Source organism: Erithacus rubecula (genome assembly GCF_903797595.1).
Source record: "Erithacus rubecula genome assembly, chromosome: 3".
Lineage (NCBI taxonomy): Eukaryota > Metazoa > Chordata > Aves > Passeriformes > Muscicapidae > Erithacus > Erithacus rubecula.
The window spans coordinates 85,566,651-85,590,357 of NC_136689.1; the positions used below are offsets into that span (position 1 = coordinate 85,566,651).

General features: G+C 40.3%; 2 protein-coding genes across 2 annotated transcripts; both read right to left on the reverse strand.

Moving 5' to 3' along the window:
* Positions 1–144: 144 nt before the first annotated feature.
* Positions 145–9,240, reverse strand: CHMP5 (charged multivesicular body protein 5). The gene is made up of 8 exons (XM_079302965.1): positions 9,082–9,240; positions 5,317–5,421; positions 4,545–4,591; positions 2,893–2,986; positions 2,740–2,811; positions 1,737–1,845; positions 1,250–1,362; positions 145–739 (listed from the first exon to the last, which is right to left on the reverse strand). Exons 1-8 carry the CDS (start codon positions 9,148–9,150, stop codon positions 689–691), a joined length of 660 nt encoding a protein of 219 aa, XP_079159091.1. The 5' UTR covers positions 9,151–9,240; the 3' UTR covers positions 145–688.
* Positions 9,241–10,001: 761 nt separating this feature from the next.
* FH (fumarate hydratase) lies at positions 10,002–23,413 on the reverse strand. The gene is made up of 10 exons (XM_079300053.1): positions 23,251–23,413; positions 19,030–19,164; positions 18,172–18,282; positions 16,624–16,800; positions 15,669–15,851; positions 14,553–14,718; positions 12,611–12,814; positions 11,309–11,436; positions 10,733–10,886; positions 10,002–10,216 (listed from the first exon to the last, which is right to left on the reverse strand). The coding sequence occupies exons 1-10, from the start codon at positions 23,368–23,370 to the stop codon at positions 10,074–10,076; spliced, it is 1,521 nt and encodes a 506-aa protein (XP_079156179.1). The 5' UTR covers positions 23,371–23,413; the 3' UTR covers positions 10,002–10,073.
* Between the last annotated feature and the right edge of the window lie 294 nt (positions 23,414–23,707).

The following is a 23,707-nucleotide window of genomic DNA, read 5'->3' on the forward strand; positions in this document are numbered from 1 at the left end:
GCGGCGCGCTGCCCACAACGGCACCGCTTCCCCCCATCCCAAACCCGGCTCCGCCTCGGCCAGCCCCGTGCCCGTAAGGCTGAAACCTGCCCCCCGCGCCGGTCTTCGCACCGAATCCATCGCCAAGAACGCCACACAAAGGGATCTGCTAATCTACGTGATTTTATGTCTCCATGGAATACATAAAGTCAATGATAACCCGAGCGGTTTTCATGAAGGTTACAAGTACAATCGCATGAAAGTCTCAGGACTGCAGTAGTTTAAAAATTGCTTTCAGTTCTTTTATCAAACAGACGTAGTAATAAGAGAGCTATTTTACAGAGTTAAGCAGCAATGTATAGTCAGTCTCAAGAAAGAGAAACATAGTACAAAGTCAAAATAAACCTCAGCTATTGACAGCCACCACTAGTCTTCACGTTTTACTTTGTCCATAAGATACGGAAATCAAAACCTATCAGACTGACTGCTTCCACTGAAGGGAACTGGGATGAATTTTCCCTTAACAGAAGTCAGTAGTAGAACAACTTTCTCCAAAGAAAGAACACCACCAGAGACTCATTGCATTCTAGGATGTAGTGATATTAAGGTTACACTGGAAGGACAAGTTCTCCAGAATTTTAAATTAAAAAAGATTCTTAATACAATTCAAAAAGTATAGTTCATTGTATCCATTGTGCTTTTGAAACATTTATGTTGCAGGGATCTTTGGCAACCCAAATTCATCCACCAATACGCCATCCTATGGGAAAGAAAAAGAAATAAGGGGTTAACAACTCTCCAGCAACTAGAACATTTCACAGAAGCTTCCTTACTACTTCTGTGTGTAGTGTCTGTATCTGCAATTGCCACTGTGTGACAGCTGGAATCAAAACAAGAGCACTGGTGTTCTTCCTCACTGTGAGGCTTGATTAAAGCCTCAAAAGCAAACATACAGAAACTTTTCTTCTGGTTTTAAGACCAGAGCCATAATGGTACACTTAAATTCTACTGGCAGTCCAACAGTGTTTGACAGGAGTGACAAAATGTCATTTTAGTGATTTTAAACATAGTTAAGAGCATTCAGTACACTGTATTCTCAAATTCTCTGTCTTTAGCATCCATACATATAATACATAAATAGCATACATAACATTAAGCACACTTTTTTGTTCAAAATATTAAGGATCCCAAATATCAAGCAACCAACACAAATGTGATTAACCCAAACCAATCAAAAATGGATTTAGCTGCTAAGAAGGAAAGGACTCACTTTGTTTTTTGTGTCTGTAGGAGTGACCTCTGGGATTGCTGGAGCGGATGCAGCTTCATCTAAGTAGGAATTGTCTTCATCAGCTAAAAGCTCATCACCTAATGCATCCAGTTCTGAAATTGAATTATGTTGGTTGAAACATTATGCAAGAAGTTCCTTTGGCAAGAGAAAAGGTGCTCTTTCAGAAACTCAGGATTCCTACTGGACGTTTACATTCAGACTCAGCATCAGTCATCAGTCAGAAATAAACACACACACTGGAGAGAACCTTCTTCCCTGCCTTGTAGCATTCCAGTGGGATCTCACATTTGCCTATGCTCTTGTTACTTCTCTTAAAGGAAATGCAGCTTTAGTGTTTAAAAAAAGCTATCAAAGCTCTTTAAAACACTTTTAAAGCATTTGACCAAGGAAATAAACAAGCACTGTATGACAGTATGATGATTTTTATATTCAGTAATATAAAAAAATCATGTTCCCCCTTCCTAACCTGCTTCCAAATCATCTTCGTCAATCTCTGGTGTTCCATAGCTACGACTCAGTGCCTCCTGGACTTCATTGGCTTCTTCCATCATATCTTCCAATTGATCTTGTATGTCCTGAAGCAAGAATCATTTTCAATTGGTCCATATTTACTCAAATTCAGTTTAGTAAATCCAACATACAAAACACTCGATTCTTTTAATGCATAAACAATTTTTTTGAAGCAGTATTAATACAAGTCAAAACATACACATTCAGGACAGGAGTACTTGAAAAGCAGAAAAAGTATGAAATTTAGACAAATCTGCCATCTGGAAAATAACCATTAAACTAAGTTGTGCCATAGCAGAATTTAGAAGATACATTAGCACATTTACTGACACTCTACTTGAGCAGAGGTTAAGGAAACAATACTTACCTAAAGGTTTACAGTGCAAGCCATTTATAAAAGACAGAATAGGAAAGAGAAAGGAATTCAGCACTGGCATTGGGTAAAAGCTTAAGTGCAGCATACTTGAAATTATATTTAGAGACCATATGGGATATTTTTTATGCATTTTCTGAAGTCAGGGCCAGCCCTTGTTGATGTTTGGTTAGTGGTTTAGGGGCTTGTTGTTGTTGGTTTTTTTGTTGTTTGTTTTTGGTTTAGGTTTCGTTCTTTCTCATCAGGCACTACCTTGAATCTGCATGTTACTAGTATAAGGAAACAAAAAAGCACAAAAAAAGCCATGGCAGGAGGTATCCACTAACATTTATGCTAAAGTGCAAGGAAAAGAGAGGTGAGATTAAAGATTAGCTCAGCAAGGAAACAATAATCACTACAATAAGGCAAACCATTGATTGTGCAGTACCAGAAAAATCAGGAACAAATTATGATGGTGGTTCCATAAAAAAGGCAAACAAATTCATGTGAACAGAAACAGTCATCTTGCCTACAAGTTCATTGTCTACTCACCATTATTTCAGTACATTATTTTTGTTCTTTAATTATTTCAAGTATAAAAGCTTACCTCAATTTGATCAATCTTGACTTGCTTGTAAGCTTTCTTCATTTCTTTCACCCCCAGTTTCATTGCATCCACCTAGAAGAGTCAAACATCATTCTTGTATCTGATGTAGCACAGAGTAAACAAATTAAACAAGTGTGATAAACAAACTCGTACCGTTGTCTTTGTATCCTTCAGTGCCTGAATAGTGTAATTAGCTTGTTCCATATTAAAAGACTGCTGTGACAGGTTATCCCTCTGTTGCTCATACCTGTTTAAAAAAAGAAAAGGCAAATAATGGCTTTAAAACACTACACTATTTATTACCACAAATACTCCTAATTTTTTAAGAGTTGAAAAAACAGCAGCAGTAGCTTAAAGATAGGAACAGATTTGTTAGGGGTTTTTTTCACTTATTATACACAACTGCAGAATAAACAGCTTCATAAAAATCTGGCCATTATGCATTTCTGTACTTGAAGCCAACAAAGCTATTCCTGAACTAAGCTTTGTTTTAACTGACAGCAACACCACATTTGCCTAGACTGACAAACTAGGTAAGGATATAGCAAAAGTTTAATCACCACAAGGTAGACATGCATGTCATGCTCACTAATGCTGCAAAGAGAATGGAAGAGCTGGAAGATTATTCAAACCACAGTGGCTCCACCCTGGAGTTTTTCAGGGCAGGGGTGAAGAGGAGGATAGGGTGCCAAAAGGAAACCTTTAAGACTAACCACACAGAAAAAAGAGATTTTAAAAATTAGGAAACCATCTTTCTCAAAGCTAAACTTGTATCAAATCAAGCATGTAAATTATGTCAAGTTAAGCAAAAGAACAAAAGCATAAAAATGAACCATGAGTCGCAACATGCAAAGCAAGAGGTCTGAAAGACAAGGAGGATCCACAAGCAAAACCTTCTGGATAACTAATGACTGCATCTATTACTGTTCCACAAAATCAGAAAGAAATGACTGAGGGATATGTCAATAGCCTATCTATTTTGAGGGGCCCAGTAATCCCACCAAGGAAGATTAGCAGGCAGCATGATCAAAAACCAGGGAAAAAAACCCCTAAAGCCAGAATCAAGCAGTCCTCACAAGATCTAACCAAAGTACCACATTCCTTGCCATATGATATTTGGATGATATTTTGGACTGTAAGAGTTTAATAATAACAAGTAGCTGAGTGAGTCCATAAAGGTATAGTTCATCTGAGGGATGTGAAATACAAGATGATGGGAGCTTTGGCTCAGAACAGCTTCTAAGATTTGCAGTTCATGGACCATGAGATATTCCAATGAAACACTCCTGAACACTTGCCATGCTGTGATATTCCTTCCTTTGGATCTGTTGCTGGACACTTTCAAGACAGTATTCTAGACAAGACCAGACCACAGGATCATCTATCCTGTCTATTTGGGGGTTTCTGTGTAGACATAATTAACCTGCACTGCATCTGCTCAAGTTCTCAAAGGTGACCAGAGAGAACAGGGAAATTCCCAGTAAACCACAGCAAGGATACACAATTGACAGTAATCAATTAATAATATAAAATGAGGCAATCTCTCATAAAGTTTAAGAGCCAAATATATTTGTAATAATGAGCAGATTCAGGTCATCTTGTACCAATCCAAATTTATATACTGACATACAAATCACAAATATGCTGGTGCAAAATATGTAAGGCAATACTTCTGAAAGGCTTCTTCAGCATTTTTCTTTAAACAATGCTCAGGAGAGTACTAGAAAGAGAAATGAAAGTGTACCACTGCTCCATAAAGAAAACAACCCTTTATTAAACACAAACTGAGAAAGGTTTCAACTTACATTCGCTTCTGCTTTAACACTCTCAATGCTTTCTGCTTTACAGTATTCTGAAAGACACAATAGCATTACATTAGATAAAACATCTGACTGATTGATTATGCTGTTTAAACCTAATGCATTGGATTTAAGTTTTCCAAAAGATTCCTCAGTTTCTACTGCCAAGAGTTTAAGTATAGTTACATTCAGCACTTGGCATGATTAACAAAAGAGGAGATACACAAAGCTTCTTTCAGAAAATACTTTCAGTTTCTAGCTTCTGATTTATGTTTTCAGTAAGGAGAATAAAATTAAACTTAGTCCATCAGAATTATCTTTGATTAATACATTTTAATGGTCAACATAAAATAATACTGCAACAGGTACATGAACAACACTGTTTATATCATATATTTTTATTTTCAGATAGATTTTATGTTGTAAGTTCATCCCCTTAAAAATGGGGATGAACTTAGTCATATTGTGGAGCTTTTTATTTTGGATGACAAACAAAACAGCCTCTCTGCCAGATTTAATTCAGGTAATGAGGAAGAAGGGAAACAAGTTCCTTCTCAGGGGGGAATTACATTATACTCTGGAACAAATAAAAACCAATGAGAACACTGTTCAAAGATGTATGTCTAATAAAAATACTCCTTCAGAATCTTATCTCTCATCTGTAGGGCAAGATGCAGTTTTAAGAACCTGAAGAACTGGCTAAATCACATGACAAGAAGTGTGAGTCACGTCCTCTCGTGCCTAACTTCCACAGAAGAATTCCACAGAAGATTCTTACCTTTGCAGGTCCCTCTCTCATTTTCTTCATTTGATCCTTATACTTCACCAGTTCTGCATCAAGCCTAGCAATTTTCTTGTCAATTGACTCAGCTCTGCTATCCACCTTTAATATGTGAGGGGCAAAACAAAGAAAACAACATTCATTAAGTTTTTATTCAGGTATGGGACAAGAACAGCCTCTGTTTTGCTGTGTTTCTAACTGTATTGTTTTCTCACTCAGTGGTTTTATAAACTCTTTAGATTTTGTGAGAATCCAGAACCATAATCAAGTGAAACAACTTCTACAAGGAGCACAAGAAAAAACACTCTTGAGGCTGCAGGAAGCTCTGCCATTGTAACGTATTCTCATCATTTTGAGCTGCTCCCTTGCAAACCCACTCAAGGCAGTTCTCTATTCCAGAACTTCTGCTAACACACAGTGCCAGGGACTAAAGTGGAATGGAAAACTTCTAGGTGTGCCCTGCTGGCATTCCACATTTGGGATATATTTTAACCCTTCACCAAAAGAGGTTTAAAAATTACATAGCATGGGTACAGGTAGCTCTAACAGCATACACAAATTCATAAAAGGCATTTTTAAAATGAGCTGACTACCCTAGCATTTCTCTGGAAACAACAAAATAAATCTTATTAACTTCTAATTCCAAGGAGCCTCTCTAGGGATTAGATTATAATGACATTCCAATTATAGCCTAAGACAGATCAGTGCAAATTTGTAATTCTGCCTTGCTAATGGCTAAGCATGTACAATCACTGATTTTGATTTCAGTGTTTCAATGACCCTTTCAAATCCCTGCTCTATGACAGCAACATGCATTTGCCAGAGTTGTTCTGAGCAGAACATCTGATATGAACATTCCACACAAGACATTAAAGTGCCTGGGCACAGCCAGCATTGAAAAATTTATATTAAGCATTCTAGTATCCAAATATTTTACTAATAGCAAGAAAGAGAAAAATTTAGGATTTTGAAACTCCTGTACGTTTAAAGCATGGCACCTCCTCAAGATCTTTATCAGCTTACTGCATCTTTGAGGTCAGCCTCTGCAGGGGAAAAAAAATTACTTGTTTTATTTATATAATGGCTCTTTCAAGCAGTACTAGCAGGAAACAGAGACAGAACCTCCCACATGGACTAACTATGTAAAAATTTTTCACACACGTGACATGGGACCTCAGCTTTTAAAAATGAGACTGGACAGAAGAGGGAAGAATGGATCTAATTTATCCAAAACACTAGACTGTGTATGAGGACTTGAAGAGCTTGTGTATTACCCACAAATAAAGCACACTGAGGAACATTTCATTGCTACAGAAGGGCCCCAATTTACACAAAAGAAAGGGAATCTGAGCTTTAACACTATTGTCACAACTATCAGCCTTTTGCTCCTATGTTTCCTATTTACCACTCTGAAAAAACGTAAGCTTAGTGTTTTTGCAAGGAAGAAAAAGTAAAAACATTATTAATGCTTCACTTCCTGGTGCATCTTTCCTCCTACTGACCTTGTGACAGCTTTGAGTCATCCGACTGTGCTCTGCCATCAGGCATAAAAACACCCTGCCTTTAAATGCAATGATTTTTAGACAACTGAACTTGTCTACACAGGATAAAACATCCAAAACATAGGCATGATTACTGCTTAAGAGTTGCCTATGTTTTTAACAAATGTTGCATTAATCACTGCTCACCAAATACATTTCCAAAGGGCCATTTAATGGCTAATTACCACAGAGATCTTACAAATGGTAGAGCAAAATGTGTCTAAGACAGAAAACACCTCAGAAGCAATAGTAGTTGAGCCTCAAACTATTGGATTTAACATTTTAATCTCACACAACTCTTTTCAATAATTCGCTTATGTGTAATTTAAGTTACACAAGCTAATCATGTCTGTAGTTTGAGCAGGATTTATCCTAGAGACACCACTATTGTGAAAAGTCTTTCACAAATCAGATTACTGCATATAACTTGGCACAAGAAGTTTATTAATAAGCTTCAAACTAGTAGAGGAAAGCATTTCTCCCCATGCTTACTAGTAACCACCCTGTAACTCATCACTGGTTGCCAAAGTCATCTCATGTATAAAATAAACCTGAAATTCTTCTTTTGAGTTAATCTACTGTCAAACTTTCAGACAGTGCAATTACAAACAGCTAGAAGAGGACCAAAACTGCGTTCAGCGGGATATTTTAAGAAAAAGAAAATTCCTGGTGTTGCAAATCAAAACATCTGTTTAAATTACACTTTTATGTACCCTAGAACTCCTCTAGGATTGAACAAGCTCTTAGCAGAAGACAGACTACTGACCTAAATTTTCTTTTGATTTACTCAACATTAGAAAACGTGACATAAACTGACAAAAGCAGCATGAACAATCTGACAGACTAATAAGGAGTTAGTTGTTGTGAGGGAAACAAGGCTTTCTGCTCTTCCACTTATATTGCCAAAATACCAAATTGAAGCACATAGTATCTCAGATGCATTTTGCAGTTGAAGTCATCCACCAAAGTATTTACTGGCAACAATGGGAAAATTAATCCTGATTTTCAATCAGATGCTTTATTCACTGTTCTAATGAAATACATGTAAAGTTATGTTAGGGCTTAATACTGCTAAAAAGCAATGCAGATTTTTGTCAGTAAATAAAGTACTGGGACAAACATTATGAGCACTTCTCTCTCCCCATACCAGCCAGTGACATACATGAGAGACTGATGTGTAGGTAGCACTGACAAATATCAGATATTTCATTTAGAGAGTCTCTTCACTGGGTAGCAAAAGAAACCTTCTGAGAGGAAAACTGTGACTTTTCCATGGGAACTGTTGTTAGGTTCCAATGACAAAGCTCAGTTAGCCTACATTTATAGCACAACCATTACTGACCTTTGTTTACTGACAGAAACACTCAAGAAACTCCATTTTCTTTCTTCACTTCTTAAAATCAGATTACAACAAAAGAAGCTGCAAAACCATGCTACAGTTTTCTTCATACACTTCATAAAGTTAAAAAAAGACTATAAAATTACAAGGTAAATCTTAACACTTTTTCGTAAACCTCTTTGCAGGCAGGCCAACATAACAACAGCTGTAAAGTGTTTCTCCACTTGTTTCCTGAGCATTTCTTACTTGGTCTGAGCTTGCTCGTCTGTCCATCTGCACACACTTTTGGCATCCCTAAAGCAACCCTACTCACCCCTAAGAGTCAGAGACATTCTTCTGAATTGGACAGGGAGACCGATCTTGTTCCTGCCCCTGCCCTGCCACCAGCTGCCACGGCAGAGTTAGCTAGTGCAATCAGAGAAGTCCTCAGCGGGAAATGCTGAGGAGACCCCTGCGGGTGTAAGGACAGCCATGCCTGCGTGCCCCCTTTATGGGATGGGCTCCAGGCACATCCCTGTGTGCGTGTGCGGACACACAAACACGCTCACCAAAACACACCGTGTGTCCCCGCACAGCGCAGCGCTCAGGGACGGGCCGGGTGCGGCTCTGAGTAACCTGTGCCAGCTGTCCCTGCCCATGGCGGGGCGGCTGGAGCCGGGCCATCTTTAAAATCCCCTCCGACTCAAGCCATTCCGCGGTTCTGTGCTGGACATACACGGACACATACACACACACTGTGCCCACTCACCGCGGTGTCCCCACACACACACTCACACCTATGCACAGGTGCGGTCCCTAGCGCCGCCGCGGCGCTCCCAGGCGCTGGCCGGGCCGGGCCGCGCAGCGCCCAGCGGGCCCGGGCGCGCCGGGGCGGGCACTCACCGTCCCGATGCAGTCGGTGAGGCTGGGCGGCGGCGCCTTCGGCTTGGCCTTGCCGAAAAAGCGGTTCATGGCGGCGGTGCCCCCAGTCGCTCCCGGCCCCGGCGGCGGCGGCAGCGCTCCCGGCCGACCCGGAACCCCACGGCCGCCCCGCCCCGCGGAGGGAGGGCCCGGCGAGCAGGAAGCGCTGTGCCGGCGCCGGTGCCGGTCCTGGGGCCGCTCGGAGCGCTGCAGCCGCGCACACGGGCACGCTTTTCTCCCTCAGCACACCCCGCCAGGCCGATTGGGGCTGCTCGCAGTGTGGGATCGCCCCCACAGCGACAGCTGAGCTGACTGATGTGCCAGCAATGCCAGGAAAACAAGTCAAGTGTACCAAAACCGAGTAGTGCGGGCAGCAGGGTAAGGGCGGTGACTGTCCCCTGTAGTTGGCACTGCTGAGGCCACACCCCGAGTGCTGTGTCCCGCTCCGAGCCCCTCAGATCAGGAAGGATGGAGGTGCTGGAGAAAGCCCAGGAAAAGGCAATGAAGCTGGTGAAGGGTCTGGAGCACAAGTCCCGTGAGCTGCTGAGAGAGCTGGGGTGCTCAGCCCGGCAAAAAGGAGGCTCGGGAGAGACCTTTATTGCTCTCTACAGCCGCCTGAAAGGAGGGTGTAGCCGGTGGGGAAGGGGCTGGCCTCTTATCCCTGATAAGAAGTGACAGGACAAGGACACAGCCTTAAGGTGCACCAGGGGAGGTTTAGGCTGGACATTAAAATAATTTCTTCACAGAGAAGGTGCTTAGACATGGGCTGCCCAGGGAGGTGGTAGAGTCCATGTCCATGGAGGTGCTTAAGGAAAGACAGGATGTGGCACTCAGTGCCATGGGCTAATTGACACGGTGGTGTTCAGTCACAGGTTATGATCTCAGAGGCCTTTTCCAACAAATTGATTATATTATATCATATTTGTTTTATTTATTTATTTTATATTAAGAACACTTTTTTTTTTTTACAGGAGTTACTGAGGACCTAACATATCTTTAGGCTTCACCCACTGATCAAACTGGTCTGATGTAAGGAACCCCAGCTTTATAGCAGCTTCTTTTAACGTTGTCCCCTCTTTGTGCGCTGTTTTGGCAATCTTGGCTGCTTTATCATATCCTGTTACAAAACAAAACCAACAAGTTATCCATTTGCAATTTTAGATGATTCATTAGAGGTGACAGAGAAGTGGGACAGTCTTTGGAAAATTATTTGCTAGGTATTACTATTACTGCTTAACTCGCTCACTTTGCAGGAAATGCACAACAAATGCTTACTTCTTACTTGAAGTAAATTTTGTTATTCTAGTCTTAATTAATTTAGATCAAAAAATTTATGGGACCTTCTCTAATTGTAATCTTTCACTCTACCTCTAATAATGAAAATTTAGGAAAATAGGTACATAAACTCTCCCAATCTCCTTTTTACTCTAATCAGTTATTTTTATAATATCCTGGCATGGCCACTGGAAGGAGAACACAGCTTTCACAGCAGTCACTGGTGATGTTGAAGTAAGTAACTTTTGACCTGACTTGGCCTCACAAGCATTGTGACAATACAAATGCAATGTACAAAATAATTTTACCACAAAATATTTTGGCATTTTCTGAGAAGTTTTTTGAGCCTTAAACCTACCTATATGTGGGTTCAGTGCTGTTACCAACATCAGAGATTCATTCATCAGTTTGTTGATTCTATCCGTATTGGCTTGGATTCCAACCACACAGTTGTCAGTGAAAGAAACACACACATCTCCTAGAAGTCTTGCAGAGTTTAAAACATTTTTAATCTAACAAGACAAAGAAAGAAATACCAATTATTTAATTCAGATATTACTAGTTGCACACGCTGGCAACTTTGTTCATGACAGGTGCCCTCCCTGCAATTTCAACCTATTTAACAGGCTATTTTCCTTCCAATATCTGAAGGGGGCCTACAGGGAAGGCAGAGAGGGACTCTTTCTCAGCACCTGTAGTGTTAAGGCAAGGAGCAATGGGTACAAACAAAAAGAGGGGGAATTTAGACTCAGTATCAGGAAAAAATGCATTACTGTGAGGGTGATGATACTGGAACAGTACCTGAGGGATACTGCAGAGCCCCAACCTTGGCAGTGTTCAAGTGTTCACTAAGGGTTTTTTCTGTCCATAAGTTATCTGAGTGTACATACAATTACTTAAAAAGTCCTAGATATGTAGAGCATTATGAACTTACCATCATGGGTTTAAAGACATTCAGTTCAAAGTGTCCATTGCTTCCTCCTACGGTAACAGCAACATGATTTCCCATTACTTGGGCTGCCACCATGGTCACAGCTTCACACTGGGTAGGGTTCACTTTTCCTGGTTGTGAATGGAGAGAAAAAGGTTATCAAAGGAGAAGGAAGGGGGGAAACCAACCAACCAGCCACCAGCCAATAGACAATGTTTTGTAGGAACTTGTCTTACTCATCTGTATCTCCACACCACAGAAAATAAGGTATTTCCACAAATGGTATTAAATTGATTGTACTATTTCAGTATTTTCAGTGAGAATTTGTAAAACAGCTGTGGCTGCTTCAGCAGTGTCTAAAGACTCAGAGCTTGAGCACTCAATGGCTCAACATGTGCATGAGCTAAACAGCTGTTCAGTACCACAGTTCTTAACAGTCAAGAGATTAGAACTTGCCTTTCTTTGCACATGCAAGTTGGCATTTCTGGGAGACTACTGACAAATTTCACTCAGCTCAAGAAAAGTATCACTGATTTGTTAGAAATACTTTGTGATAAAGTTAGTACACTCTGTCAGAAAAAAAAGCAAAACAGAAAAACCCAAAAAAAAAACCAACCCCCCCAAGAAACACACTAAGAGTGGCCTCCAATCAAGTTTGTTTTATGGTTTTATCATTTAATTTTTAGACATAATCCTAGTAAGAACATTCACTGTTTGCTCTTTTAAAGCCAGATATGTTCATGACCTGTTTCTTTTCTAGTTTATCATACAGGAGGAACAATCTCAGAATAGTTCTGGATGTACAATATTCATATGTACATACTTTTTTAGGTGAGGATGGGAATGATTATGAGTATTATTCCTTTCTTTCTTATCCTCCCATACAATAAGACCCTTGCAGAAGGGAAAATTTGAGTGCATAACACTAATCACACTAGGAAGTAGAGACCAAAGGCAAGTTACATGACAGTATTGCTACAACTCAGAGATTAAAGGTTATTTCAGAAAAGCCTTTACCTAAAAATTGTAGAGATCTTGCAATTCTAAAAGAAAATTTTGAGAAGTATGTTTGTGGTAATAAAGCCATATTCTTACAGATACTACTCTCCCCCATACACTAGCCAACACACAGCTGTGCAAACATTTTTATGAACACAGGTTTTGGTAAAATAGGGCAGTAGATAAAGCCTGAGAGAATCATGGACTTACTGACATTTGTGATGGTGTTTGGTAAACATTTGTTAAAAGATGGTGAAAAAAAATAAAAAGAAACAGGTCATTTCTCTCCATATGTGTTCTCTGTACCTGGCATGATGCTGCTCCCAGGCTCATTTTCAGGCAGGATGAGCTCTCCCAGCCCAGAGCGTGGTCCAGAGCCCAGGAAGCGAATGTCATTAGCTATTTTCATCAGACTGCAGGCCACTGTGTTCATGGCTCCACTGAGCTCCACTAAAGCATCGTGAGCTGCAAGAGCTTCAAACTTATTTGGAGCAGTGACAAAAGGCAAACCTACAGGGAGAGGGTGTAAACATTAAACCAGTGAAGCACTTCCTTGCAGACATTAACCAGATAATCAAACACACAGCTGGCTTAATAAAAAATTAAAAATTAACAACCCTGTAAGATCATCTCTTCCCTCTAGAGCTTTCTTCACACACATATTTCATTAAGTAAATTAAATACAAAAAGACACAATGAAAGCCACTAAAATATAGAAGATTTTAAAATTTGAGCATCCACCTACAACAAACATACAAATTTCAAGCCTTCATAGTGTATTGCATTCTAAGCATTGCTTCTGCACCACAGTATTTTGTGAATGCCAATAGTATTCCAAAAGTTAGCCCAGCTTAGGCTTCTTACATTAAATGAAGTTAGACCTTTAGATTATTAATGGCTGTGGTGCTTCCAGTGATAAAAATAGAGGATTTTGCAGCACAGTGCAGGCATTAAGGTGAGTAAGAAATAATCACAAGAGAAGGGAATAATAAACCAGCCAGAACATGGGAAAGCTGGATCAGACTTAGAAGAATGCCTGCCAACAACAAGAGCACAGGAGCAATGAAAGGCACAGCTCTGTTTATGTTAATTAAATGCCTGAGATGTAAGCCTAGGTTCCATGATGAAAAACATTCCTTCAGGACTTTGTCCTGGAAGGACAGCCCCAGCAGAATGGGACTGTAAAAAATTACAGACATCACTAAGGACTGACTGGGCTGGACTTCTGCCTCTCAGAATGACTGATCTGAGCTTTCAGCACCAGCTCAAAGGAGAGCAGCATAATTCCCATAACTTCCAGTGTTTTGCACTTCCTGACAAACACCAGATCCCACCCAATTTGCATGGGTTTGTGAACTGCACAACTGCCTTTTAGTTACACAGATCCCCCCAAACTTGTCCTTTTGTTCTTGCCAATAACCACCCTCTGTAAGAGTATGAGGAACTTCAGTAGTCTGCCCTACTGATACAACCTGCCCATACAGGACACAAAACATCCATTGATACAGGAGAGTTTTCTAACACCACCAAAACATGCCCTGTATTGCTCCTGGCAGCTGTTGTTTACAGCAAGGTACTTCTCTTTCAGGGTACAAGACAGTCTTGACTCTCTGAAAGACTGTGAATAATAGATCTATTAAAAAACAAATGCTGTAACTGAGCAATTTCATATTTTACAGCAAATGTAAGTGACAGATGTATGCATTTGTTTGGGGGCATTTCGAAAACTGATACTGTGACACAAAAGATCTGGTTTACAGATCAAAAAACTCAACTGCACTGTAAATTAAATTTTAAGATCTATAAAGACAGAATCAAAAAAATTCAGACTGGTAACTTTTACTCTTTCACATGAAAGAAACAGAGTGGCTTTGGAAGCATTTTTTCCTTCTTTTGCGCCAAGTCAACATAAATTAAGAAAGCTAGAGGAGCAAAGATCAAAACAGAAGCATTATAGTTGGGCTAATAATAGAAGTCTGAAACTGTATCCATGTTCAAAGAGCCTTGCTTGGATAAACACCCTCATTTCAGTCACTTTCAGTGCACTGAGTATAATCATAAAAATACACTGCACAAAAAATCCAAAGTAGAAGGCATAAAACACATGGCATTAACAAAAGCTGCACATCAAACCATAAATACAGTTAAGTTACGAAAAGTATGGAAACTGGACAGATTTAGTTTGAATGTGAGTGCATTTTACATACACTGCTTTACTGATAACTCACTCCCAAACATCATTCCTCACCCGTCAGTTCAGCCACTTTAGCAGCAACTTTCTCAGCAAAGCCAATCCTTGTGTTCAATCCTGTTCCAACTGCAGTCCCGCCAGCTGCCAGCTGATACACCCTTGGCATGGTGGATTCAATCCTAGCCACACCATATTTAATTTGTTGCACATAGCCACTAAATTCCTTTGAAAGAAAGGAGGACAAATTTAAGGAAAAAAGACAACAACCGAGAATAAGAATCCAGATTACTTAAGATTTTTAACATGATTTGACTAATTCTTTTAAAAACTTGAAGGCACTGAACTTCACCCAAATGCTAAATCTAAGCAGGTTTTCATTAAGAGGGACTAAAGAACTGCTCCCACGCTACAAAAATTATTATACAATAAACTAATCTTAATATACAAAAGCATATACATAATGCATCCTTCTCACACCTTTTATATTAGTTGTATGCTTAGCAAGATCTGATTCCATAGTAAATCAGCTCCAAGATTATATTAATGTTCTCAAAGTACAAATAGAGAAATGGATGTTGGGCTTTTTTCACCTTATTTTAGTTAGTAAAATCCCCACTCACGCATTCTTGGAAAAAATCCATAAATTCTACCTGCTTTGCTATTAAATCAGTTTAATTCATTATTAAATCACTGTAATATAAGCCATTTTTTACTATATGATAACATTTGCCATCTTTTACATATATATATATACACATATTTATACACACAAAATTATGCATTGAAATTTTTCATTCACAGTACTTAGTAGTTTTGTATGTTGGCAAAACATAACTTACATAAATTTACAGATTACAGACAACAACTACCCTGCAATGTCAGTTTAACAGAAAAACTGTGTTGTGCTATCTGGTAATGAAACATAATTTTAAAATAATTTATATTTTACTACTGTTAGAAATAAAACACATTGGAAAAAAAGTAATAAAAATGAAGATGGATATATTAGAGTACAGCATATCCAGCAAACTCCAGTGCAGACTGAAAATACTCAGGCTGATTCAGCCATCTTCCTATATTTTATCCTGAACTATCAACTAAATTTAGGCTTTCTTAAATTTGACTTCAGTTTGGATTTTCCAAAGAAATGCATAATTTTTTATTTTGTTTTACCTGCCCAAGTGTCAGTGGAACAGCATCTTGTGTATGAGTGCGCCCTATTTTTATGATTTGGGAAAACTCTTTGGATTTCCCTTCAAGTGCATTCTGTAGCTTCTTTAGTCCAGGTAACAAGACCTCATTAACCTCCTGGGCAGCAGCAATATGCATTGCTGTTGGGAAAGTGTCATTTGAACTCTGTGGAGAAAATTAAAGAAATTAATTACAAACTTTTTCTCATCATTGCTGCTGTAAGATGTACAAGTGTGGCTTTATTCTCTTTATCTCAAACTATTAGAAACTAAACTAAGAGTAAACAACTTAAGGGTGTTCCACAAGGTCAGTTCCTCATTTTATGACTACACCCGCAGAAAGTTACATTTAATAGATTGTTCACAACAACCCTGGGAAAAAAAAAACAATTACTATAGTAGTTATGAGAGATGGGTAACAAATGGACATATGATTTCCAAGGAATTGTGACTCTGAAACACACATACTGCTTTGATAATGGTAAATTCATAGTTCACAGGATACTGAGTAAGCACAAAGGATCAGGAAGGGAAACAACCAAATCAGTGGCTTAATCTTTCCTTCAAGGCAGGTGAAGTTTAAGAGAGAAGTATAATAAAAATGTCTACCATGATCTAACTTTTAGAAATTGGACCTATATTTAATATCTTTAAGACTGCAGGAGTGGTTGTCACAAGGCCACCACTGTCTAATACATTATGTGTGAATTTATCATTAATGAGTTCCAAGTTATTAATCTGAAAAGCTCAAACTGTTACTGAAAAACATCTTAAAGTTCATTTAAACTGAAAAAAACCCCAGAAAATTGTTGCTGAAGTTGTCCACAAAACTTTTCTTTTTTTTTAACCTGAACAGTGGATACAAGCTAACTCAAAATTCACAATTCAAAGACACAAGACTTTTGAAATTAAAAGCAGTATAAAACAAGTGTAACAACCTGGCTTTTGTTAACATGATCATTTGGATGCACTGGCTTTTTGCTTCCCAGTGTGCCTCCCATTATCTCAATAGCTCTGTTGCTGATTACTTCATTGACATTCATATTGGTTTGAGTTCCAGACCCAGTCTGCCACACCACCAATGGGAAGTGATCATTTAGTTTTCCTTCAGCTACCTATAATGAAAAAAACAGAGAAAAATTGTTCCATTAGGAAAAAAAGGCATAAACCTGAAAATTTTATTGCCATAATTAAAATCATGCTCTCCATTATATTTTTTAATCTACATATAGCAATCAGTGAATTTACTCTAGAATAATTGGGATGTTTTTATGTAATACCAGATATTAAAAGAGAAAAAAAAAAACATTTGCTATGATTTTTGAAGACACTGAATTGTGAGATACAGAGATATACAGAAATTTTATATTCTACAGACATAGACAGAAAATACTTTTAAAAGAGACTTTAGGTTACATCTTCTCTCTATGTAACCAGACTCTGGTATCTCTCAATAAAGAAATCTCATACAGAGAAGTTCCAGAGCTCTTACACCTGTAGGTATTACATGTTGCATCAACTAAGCCAGCAGATGGCTGCCAGTATCAAACATCTCCTTCCTGTAAGGCACTCTCCTGAGCAACATTTTTTGGAGCCTGTTGAATCTTAGACACATTCAGAGTGTTTTAAGCATGTGTTTGTGATAGTATCAAAATCTGTGCTCAGAAGTATCACCCCTGTGCATATTAGCCTCAGAAAAAAAAGGAGCTATTGTCACAACTCTGAGGCTAGACAATCAGACTATCAGAATACATCAGTCCTCCTGCAATCATGCTTTTCAAGAAAGGATCTTCTGTATTTCCCATCTAATACAGGGGCAACATTCACACCTCCAAGAGTAACTCGATTCCTCTTTTAATTTAAGTTGTATTAGAAAATTTATTTTGGAGGTTAGGGAAAGGGTATCGTAGCAGGGGTATTTTTGAAACACAATAAAGAAAGCCACAAACAACTTTCAGAATTTATGAATCTAAACTAAGGAGCTTTAATCCACCAAAACTTCTAAACCACCTTTATCCAACCCTAGAAACCAGAAGAAAAGCCTGGACATATTCTGGAGAACTGCAAAGTTCAAGACTTAAGGTGCTAGAGCTGATAGGAAGAGGATACAGCTTCTGCCACCACTGAAATATTTTTAAGGTAATCAGGACAAGAAAACTCTGTTAAAAATGCTTCTAGATAAACAAATCTGTTGATTTGTTCAAAGCAGAACACCTGGTATTATTACACCTCAAATAATGGTCACTCACAACTCTCTGCAATTGAGTGGCATTTATTAACGTGCATTTGAACATTCTATCATTTCTTTACATGCAAGAAAGAAAACAGTCAAATATTCTATTAAGGAAATAATCTCTGGAGAACAAGATTTACTAACAGGAAATGCCTTCCTCTAACAATCTGAGAAATGCAATCCCCCAACCTCCCATGAAAAGCTTAACAAAAACACAGTAACAGTTGCTGCATTTCAAACAGCTCGTTCCTACCTCATTCGCTGCCTGTACAATGGCTTTAGCAATTTTTGGGTCGAGACCATAATCTTGATTTACTTCAGCAGCTGCTCTCTTCAAGATGCCAAAAGCCCTTATGACTTGGACCTGAGGCACAAGGGTAAGTTTAAACACACAATTTCCCCCAAAGGACATGTTATCAATTTATAATGCATGTGTAGTTCTAAACCAAACTCCTCCTGATCTTAAATCAGCAGGAGTCCATCAGCAAAGCCAGAGAGCAATCAGGTCACCTAAGCTCCCACTAACAGTAACATTCATCCAAACAGTTCAGTGAGCAGCACATCACTGTTTTTACAAGCCCAGGTATGCTGCTCTATAAATCAAAAGTCACATGCATTAGAATTGAGCTGGTTCCATTTCTAAAACAGCCTTTTGAGGGAAAACTGACAAATTTCAGTACATGGAGAGTCAGTATATGACAAAGCACGTGCACATTAATTGCATATGCACAGCTACATGTGACAAATTAAGTTTATATCAACTCATTCTATACTAGACTACTTCAATAGCTAACTGTATAAATGCTACATAAAATTACTCCATTTGCTTTTTCCTTTTTGTAAAGATGGAAGACAGATTTCTATTCATTCTGGTTTTTAAAAAATAAGCAACACCATAAAATTACTCATAAGCAATATTCAATTTATTTAAATACAACAAGAAATATTTCTACCACAATAATATATTGCCATGAAATTTCTACCTTTCATTAAAATTCAAAGTTGCTCACACTTCCAGCAAAAGCCTAAGAAGAAGGTATTCAGAAAGTATTCACTTTCACATAAAAAACATACTCCACAGAAGAAGAGAACACAGATATTAATTACTTACTGGCATCCTTTCTGAAACACCTCCAATCTTGAAGTTCATTGTAGATCTCACAGTTTGGGCACCATAGTATTTGTCACTTGGAACCTTCAGTTCACCAAAGGTATCATATTCTATCCTGAAAGCCTCTTGAGAAGACTATAATAAAAGGGAAAAAAAATCAAACACTGGCAATCAGTCTATTCTTTTTGAAAGCAGGTAGACAAGAAAAAGATGGGAAAAATACAAAGCCAAGACATGCATCTAGTCACAGAATGTTTCTAATTATATCTTCAAAAGTTGAGACATTCATTTAGTTTGAGCAGCTGTCTCACCAAAAGCCACAACTACAAACTGTGTACCATTGCTGACCCATGGTGACAGGCAGCACTACAAGGCTTAAGACCCTCCGTGCCTACTGCATGAAACCTCATCCTCATGAGAGACTGTTTCTCCTTTTCAAAGAATCAGTAACTCAGTTCACAATTTACAGAGCAACTGAAGAAGTAGCACGGTAAGAATCTGGGCAGCATCCATGCAATCGACACACATGTAACATAATTCCTATTTGAAATCCACACTGTACAGGACACTTAATACTGGAAGGGAGCAACTGACTAACCCAGTACTGAGTTTCTGACCATTAATTATCCTTTCTAGCCTAATAAACCAGCAACACAGATGTTCTCTAGCTGTGCAACACAAAGGAACTATATCTAGGTATATTTTGTGCAATATTTATGTATGGTAATTTTTTTCTGTCATGTATTCACCTAGCATCTGTTATTACCTAACAAATAAAAACAGGCACAGCTAAATTAATTTTAGCTGACAGACCCTCAAAAAAGTAATTCTTTACTTTTAGTAAAGAATGAATTAATTAATTTGTGATGATGTGACCCATTCATATGCAGCTCTACAAAGATTATGGAATTGACAGGAAGCAAGAACAGTTTACTCTTCCTCTTCCCACACCCTGGTCAGCAAAGTCCCAATTTTCTGTGACAAAGGTATTCATCCTTTCTCAGGAGAGGAGATTACCTTCTTTCAGAGTCCTCAGGAAGGGGATTGGAACTTTTCTTTATTATAGAGTAAAACAACGTCAGCCCCATAGGCAGGGTATATACAGATACAATGTTGGGTCCTTTACCCAACCACAGTCCTCAGACCTACTCAGTTTTATGTTAATGTACCCTGTTTTGTTTCCCCACTGGCCCAGACCGCCTGTTTCCCCTACATGGCTTTGTCTAGAATGTTCTCCCTTCCCCTGATCCCCACTGGCCCCAGTTCCTGCACTGTTCCGCCCCTGTTCCCCAGTGGTTTCCCCAGTCCCTGGCCCCCCCATGCACCACCTTCCCTGTTCCCATTGGTCCCTGTCCCATTCCCCACCCTCGTGGAGACCCTTCCATGCTCCTGTCTTTGGCCCTGGATGGCTGGAATGAACTCCATCATCACATCACTACAAGCACACAGTGCAAAGCTTTCTGCATGAGCAGAGCCCGATCAGCTCCAAGCCCATCACTGGTTTAACAGCCAAAAGTATCTACCCTCAAACAATATGAAAAGTTAAACTACCTGTAACCTTTCAGACAACAAAGCTAGCAGTTGCACAACTGATTCTTCAAACTTACATAATTCCAATGTCAACAGTGGTGAAACAAAGATAAACAGATCAGTACATCCTCATTAAAGTACCTTTCAACAATGAAATCATTATTTTAAAAAACCCCATTTTCCTAGCCAATTCCATGCTCATAAATTCCAATGAAGTTAACAGATCAAGGTGCTTTAAGAAGAATGTCATTTGCTGATTCCAAGTGTGACAGGTGCCATCAGGTAAAAAAGCAAAGTGATGTTTTTCATGCAGACTGCAGAACTGAGCTGCAGCATTTCTCTCAGACTGGCTTAGCAGCCTGCAGCAGCCACTGAGTGTGAATGTAACAAACACGATCCCCTCGCTCCTCGGCCAGAATTCAACCTCTTGAGCTGCTTTATGAGCTGAAGGTGCCAGTTCCTGTATGTAAATCGATTTCTGGAGTCACCCTCTGACCCACAGGACCAGCTGGAAAATGGAGCATCAGGAGCACACTCCGTCAAACATCCACTCCCCCATCCCTGGATCTTGGGAGAAGCCAAAAGGAGATTTGGAAACTCTTGCCAGCAGCCAAGGGGAGCTCCTGTGCTCACCTAATTTCTATCCAAACTACAAGCAAGGCTCAGCTCTCAACTACTGTTCCTCACATTTACAAAACTTTTTTTTTTTTTTTTCCCTTAGGAGGCCTGACAAGATGTGTTCAGCCCTCCAAAATCCCTAGAACCCAAACAGTCCAAAGCTTACAGTTAGGCAAATAGAACTGTACTTTTGCCTTATTGCAGGGAACTGATTGCACCATAACACACCAGAGATTCTCAAACACCAGAACTGCTGCACTAATGCTTCCTGTGGAAAATTACATTCTCATTGATGGATGGAGCAACTCTTGGATGTAAGTATTTCAATTCAAAGAACCATCATTTTTAGCATGTCAAAAGCAGTCTTTTGAGACCATCAGAATGTGCAATTCATGATTTACTGCTCTCCTTTAGCAGATGAAGACTGCCTCAATTTTTAAGCATAGTTTCTCTTTCATATCCTAATTTGAGTCACAAATTCTGAAATTTACACTTTAGAATCCAAACCCTAATATTTTATAATGTTTAGCTATAGAATGACCATTACAATTCAATTTAAAACATCTTGAGCAATTTAGCTTTACTTAAAGGCAACACAATAAACATACCAGGACAGCATGAATATTTGGTGATATCTACATACACAATGTGTTTTAAAACAACTCTTGCTACTGAGAAAACCTCTACAAACATCAAAAAGTGATGGCTTGGGTTTGTTGGGTAACTGCTTTTTTAAATTTAAATACTGGTCAGTACATCTTTTGGTGGTTCCTCTTTTACATAAAAACATACAGAACTTTTCTTGTAAGAATTCAACAGCTGCTTGACTTCCAAGTTCACTGAATCCACTACTTTAATTACTGCAGTTATTTAAACTCAAGGAACTCACAACACACACAGTACTGGTCACGTTTCTGACCTGCAACAAGTGAAACACCTCTTGTGAGATTGCAGACCAGACTTACAAATACCATATTTTCAGCAAATTAATGAAGGCCATGATTTATAATATTTTTCTCAGATGATGACAAATGGCAAAACAGAAAAAGAAACCATCCAACAGGCCACTGTTTTGAGCTATGTTCTGCTCTGACACCGGATTTCTTATGCAGTTAAGTTTCACCCACCATGAAGTTTTTCACTTGCTGGAAAGCTTGTATATGCTATTTTCTACACCTTCACCAACATTACAGACTGGAAAGTGATGTGCTAGATAAATTTATTAACTAATTTAGTAAACTAAGGAAGCGATAAAATCCCGAACACCATCAGCACCATCTGCTGAAATTCTTACCACAGTCTACATTACCTCATTTTAAGGAGTAATTTTAAGGAGTTTTAAGGAGTAACTCACAAAGATACACCTGAGACTAAAGCTTCCATGCAACATCCAGCGTGTTAGTACTGAGATTTGAAGTTCCTTAGCCAAAGAGTGCTTCTATTTCTATGCTGAACTGCATGCAACAATTAAATTCCACTCACGCCTAAGCCCGACAGTCAACTGATTAAACAACTAACTACTGATGATGCCTGCTAGAAGTTCTCGGCAGTTCTCAGCCGCAAGCTCCCTAGTTTTCAGGCAGCCCCAAAGCTATTTCAGTGACGAACACTCCCGTTAGGATACAGCTTTTTATGATGTGCACGTCAAGAACGCGCCCAAAACTCCTGCGGAAGCAGCCGCCGCAGAGCGCAGCCCTGTGCAGCAGGTCCCGCCTGCACCGACACCTTTCCTGCCCGGCCACACCGGGCTCAGGGCCGGGCTCAGGAGCCGGCGAATCTCAGCCGGGGCAGCGCCTCGGGACAGCTCCCGCTGCGCATCCCGGCCTGCCCGGGAGCGGCTGCCGAGCGGGGCCGCCCGCAGGGAGGATGCGGGAAATGGCCTCAAGAACCCGGCAGAGGATGGCGGACTTCCCGGAGCCGGCGGAGCAACACGCGGGATTAAAGCCCCGACCCAGCGGCTCCCCCGTCCCCGCCCGCTCCCCGTTCCCTGCAGGGCGGGGGCGGAGCGAGGGAGACGGCGGCCGGCGGTGGCACTTAGAGGTCACGGCTCCCCGCTCCCCGCCCGGGGCTCACCATGGCGGCGCGGGGCGGCGCCGGGATCCAGCGGCCGGGGGCGGCGGGAGGCGGCGGGTGGGAGAGCAGCAGACCGGCGGAGCGGCCGAGGCGGCGGCAGGCGCGGAGTGAGCGGTGCATGGTGGCGGGGGCTGGGAGCACCGCGGGGGCGGGAGCAGCGGCGGCACCGCCCCGGACGAGCGTCACGGTGCCGCCGGCGCCCGGCCCGGAGCCTCCGCCGCGCCAATCGGCGGCCGCTGCAGCAGCGCCCAGTGCGGCATCGGGGCGGCTCTGCCCGGCCTGGGAAAACCCGCCTGCCCCGGGCAAAGGGCAGCGCGAAAAGCGCTGCGGCAGCGATTTCTGCACGAGGGGGAAAAACGTGTGGGCTTGTTCTGCCTTACTGAAGCCTTTTCAAAGACGTACAAAGCCTTATTCTCGCCTTCCTAATGACAGTCAAGGCTCCTTTTGCAAAAAAAGC

Coding starts and splice junctions, on each gene's coding strand:
- CHMP5 (XM_079302965.1), bottom strand. CDS start 9,150: ATGAACCGCTTTTTCGGCAAGGCCAAGCCGAAGGCGCCGCCGCCCAGC. Junction 5,422..9,081: donor TCACCGACTGCATCGGGACG/GTGAGTGCCCGC, acceptor CACATATTAAAG/GTGGATAGCAGAGCTGAGTC. Junction 4,592..5,316: donor TGAGAGAGGGACCTGCAAAG/GTAAGAATCTTC, acceptor TGTGTCTTTCAG/AATACTGTAAAGCAGAAAGC.
- FH (XM_079300053.1), bottom strand. CDS start 23,370: ATGCACCGCTCACTCCGCGCCTGCCGCCGCCTCGGCCGCTCCGCCGGT. Junction 18,283..19,029: donor GTGTTTCAGAAAGGATGCCA/GTAAGTAATTAA, acceptor CTTGTGCCTCAG/GTCCAAGTCATAAGGGCTTT. Junction 15,852..16,623: donor ATCATGTTAACAAAAGCCAG/GTTGTTACACTT, acceptor TTTTCTCCACAG/AGTTCAAATGACACTTTCCC.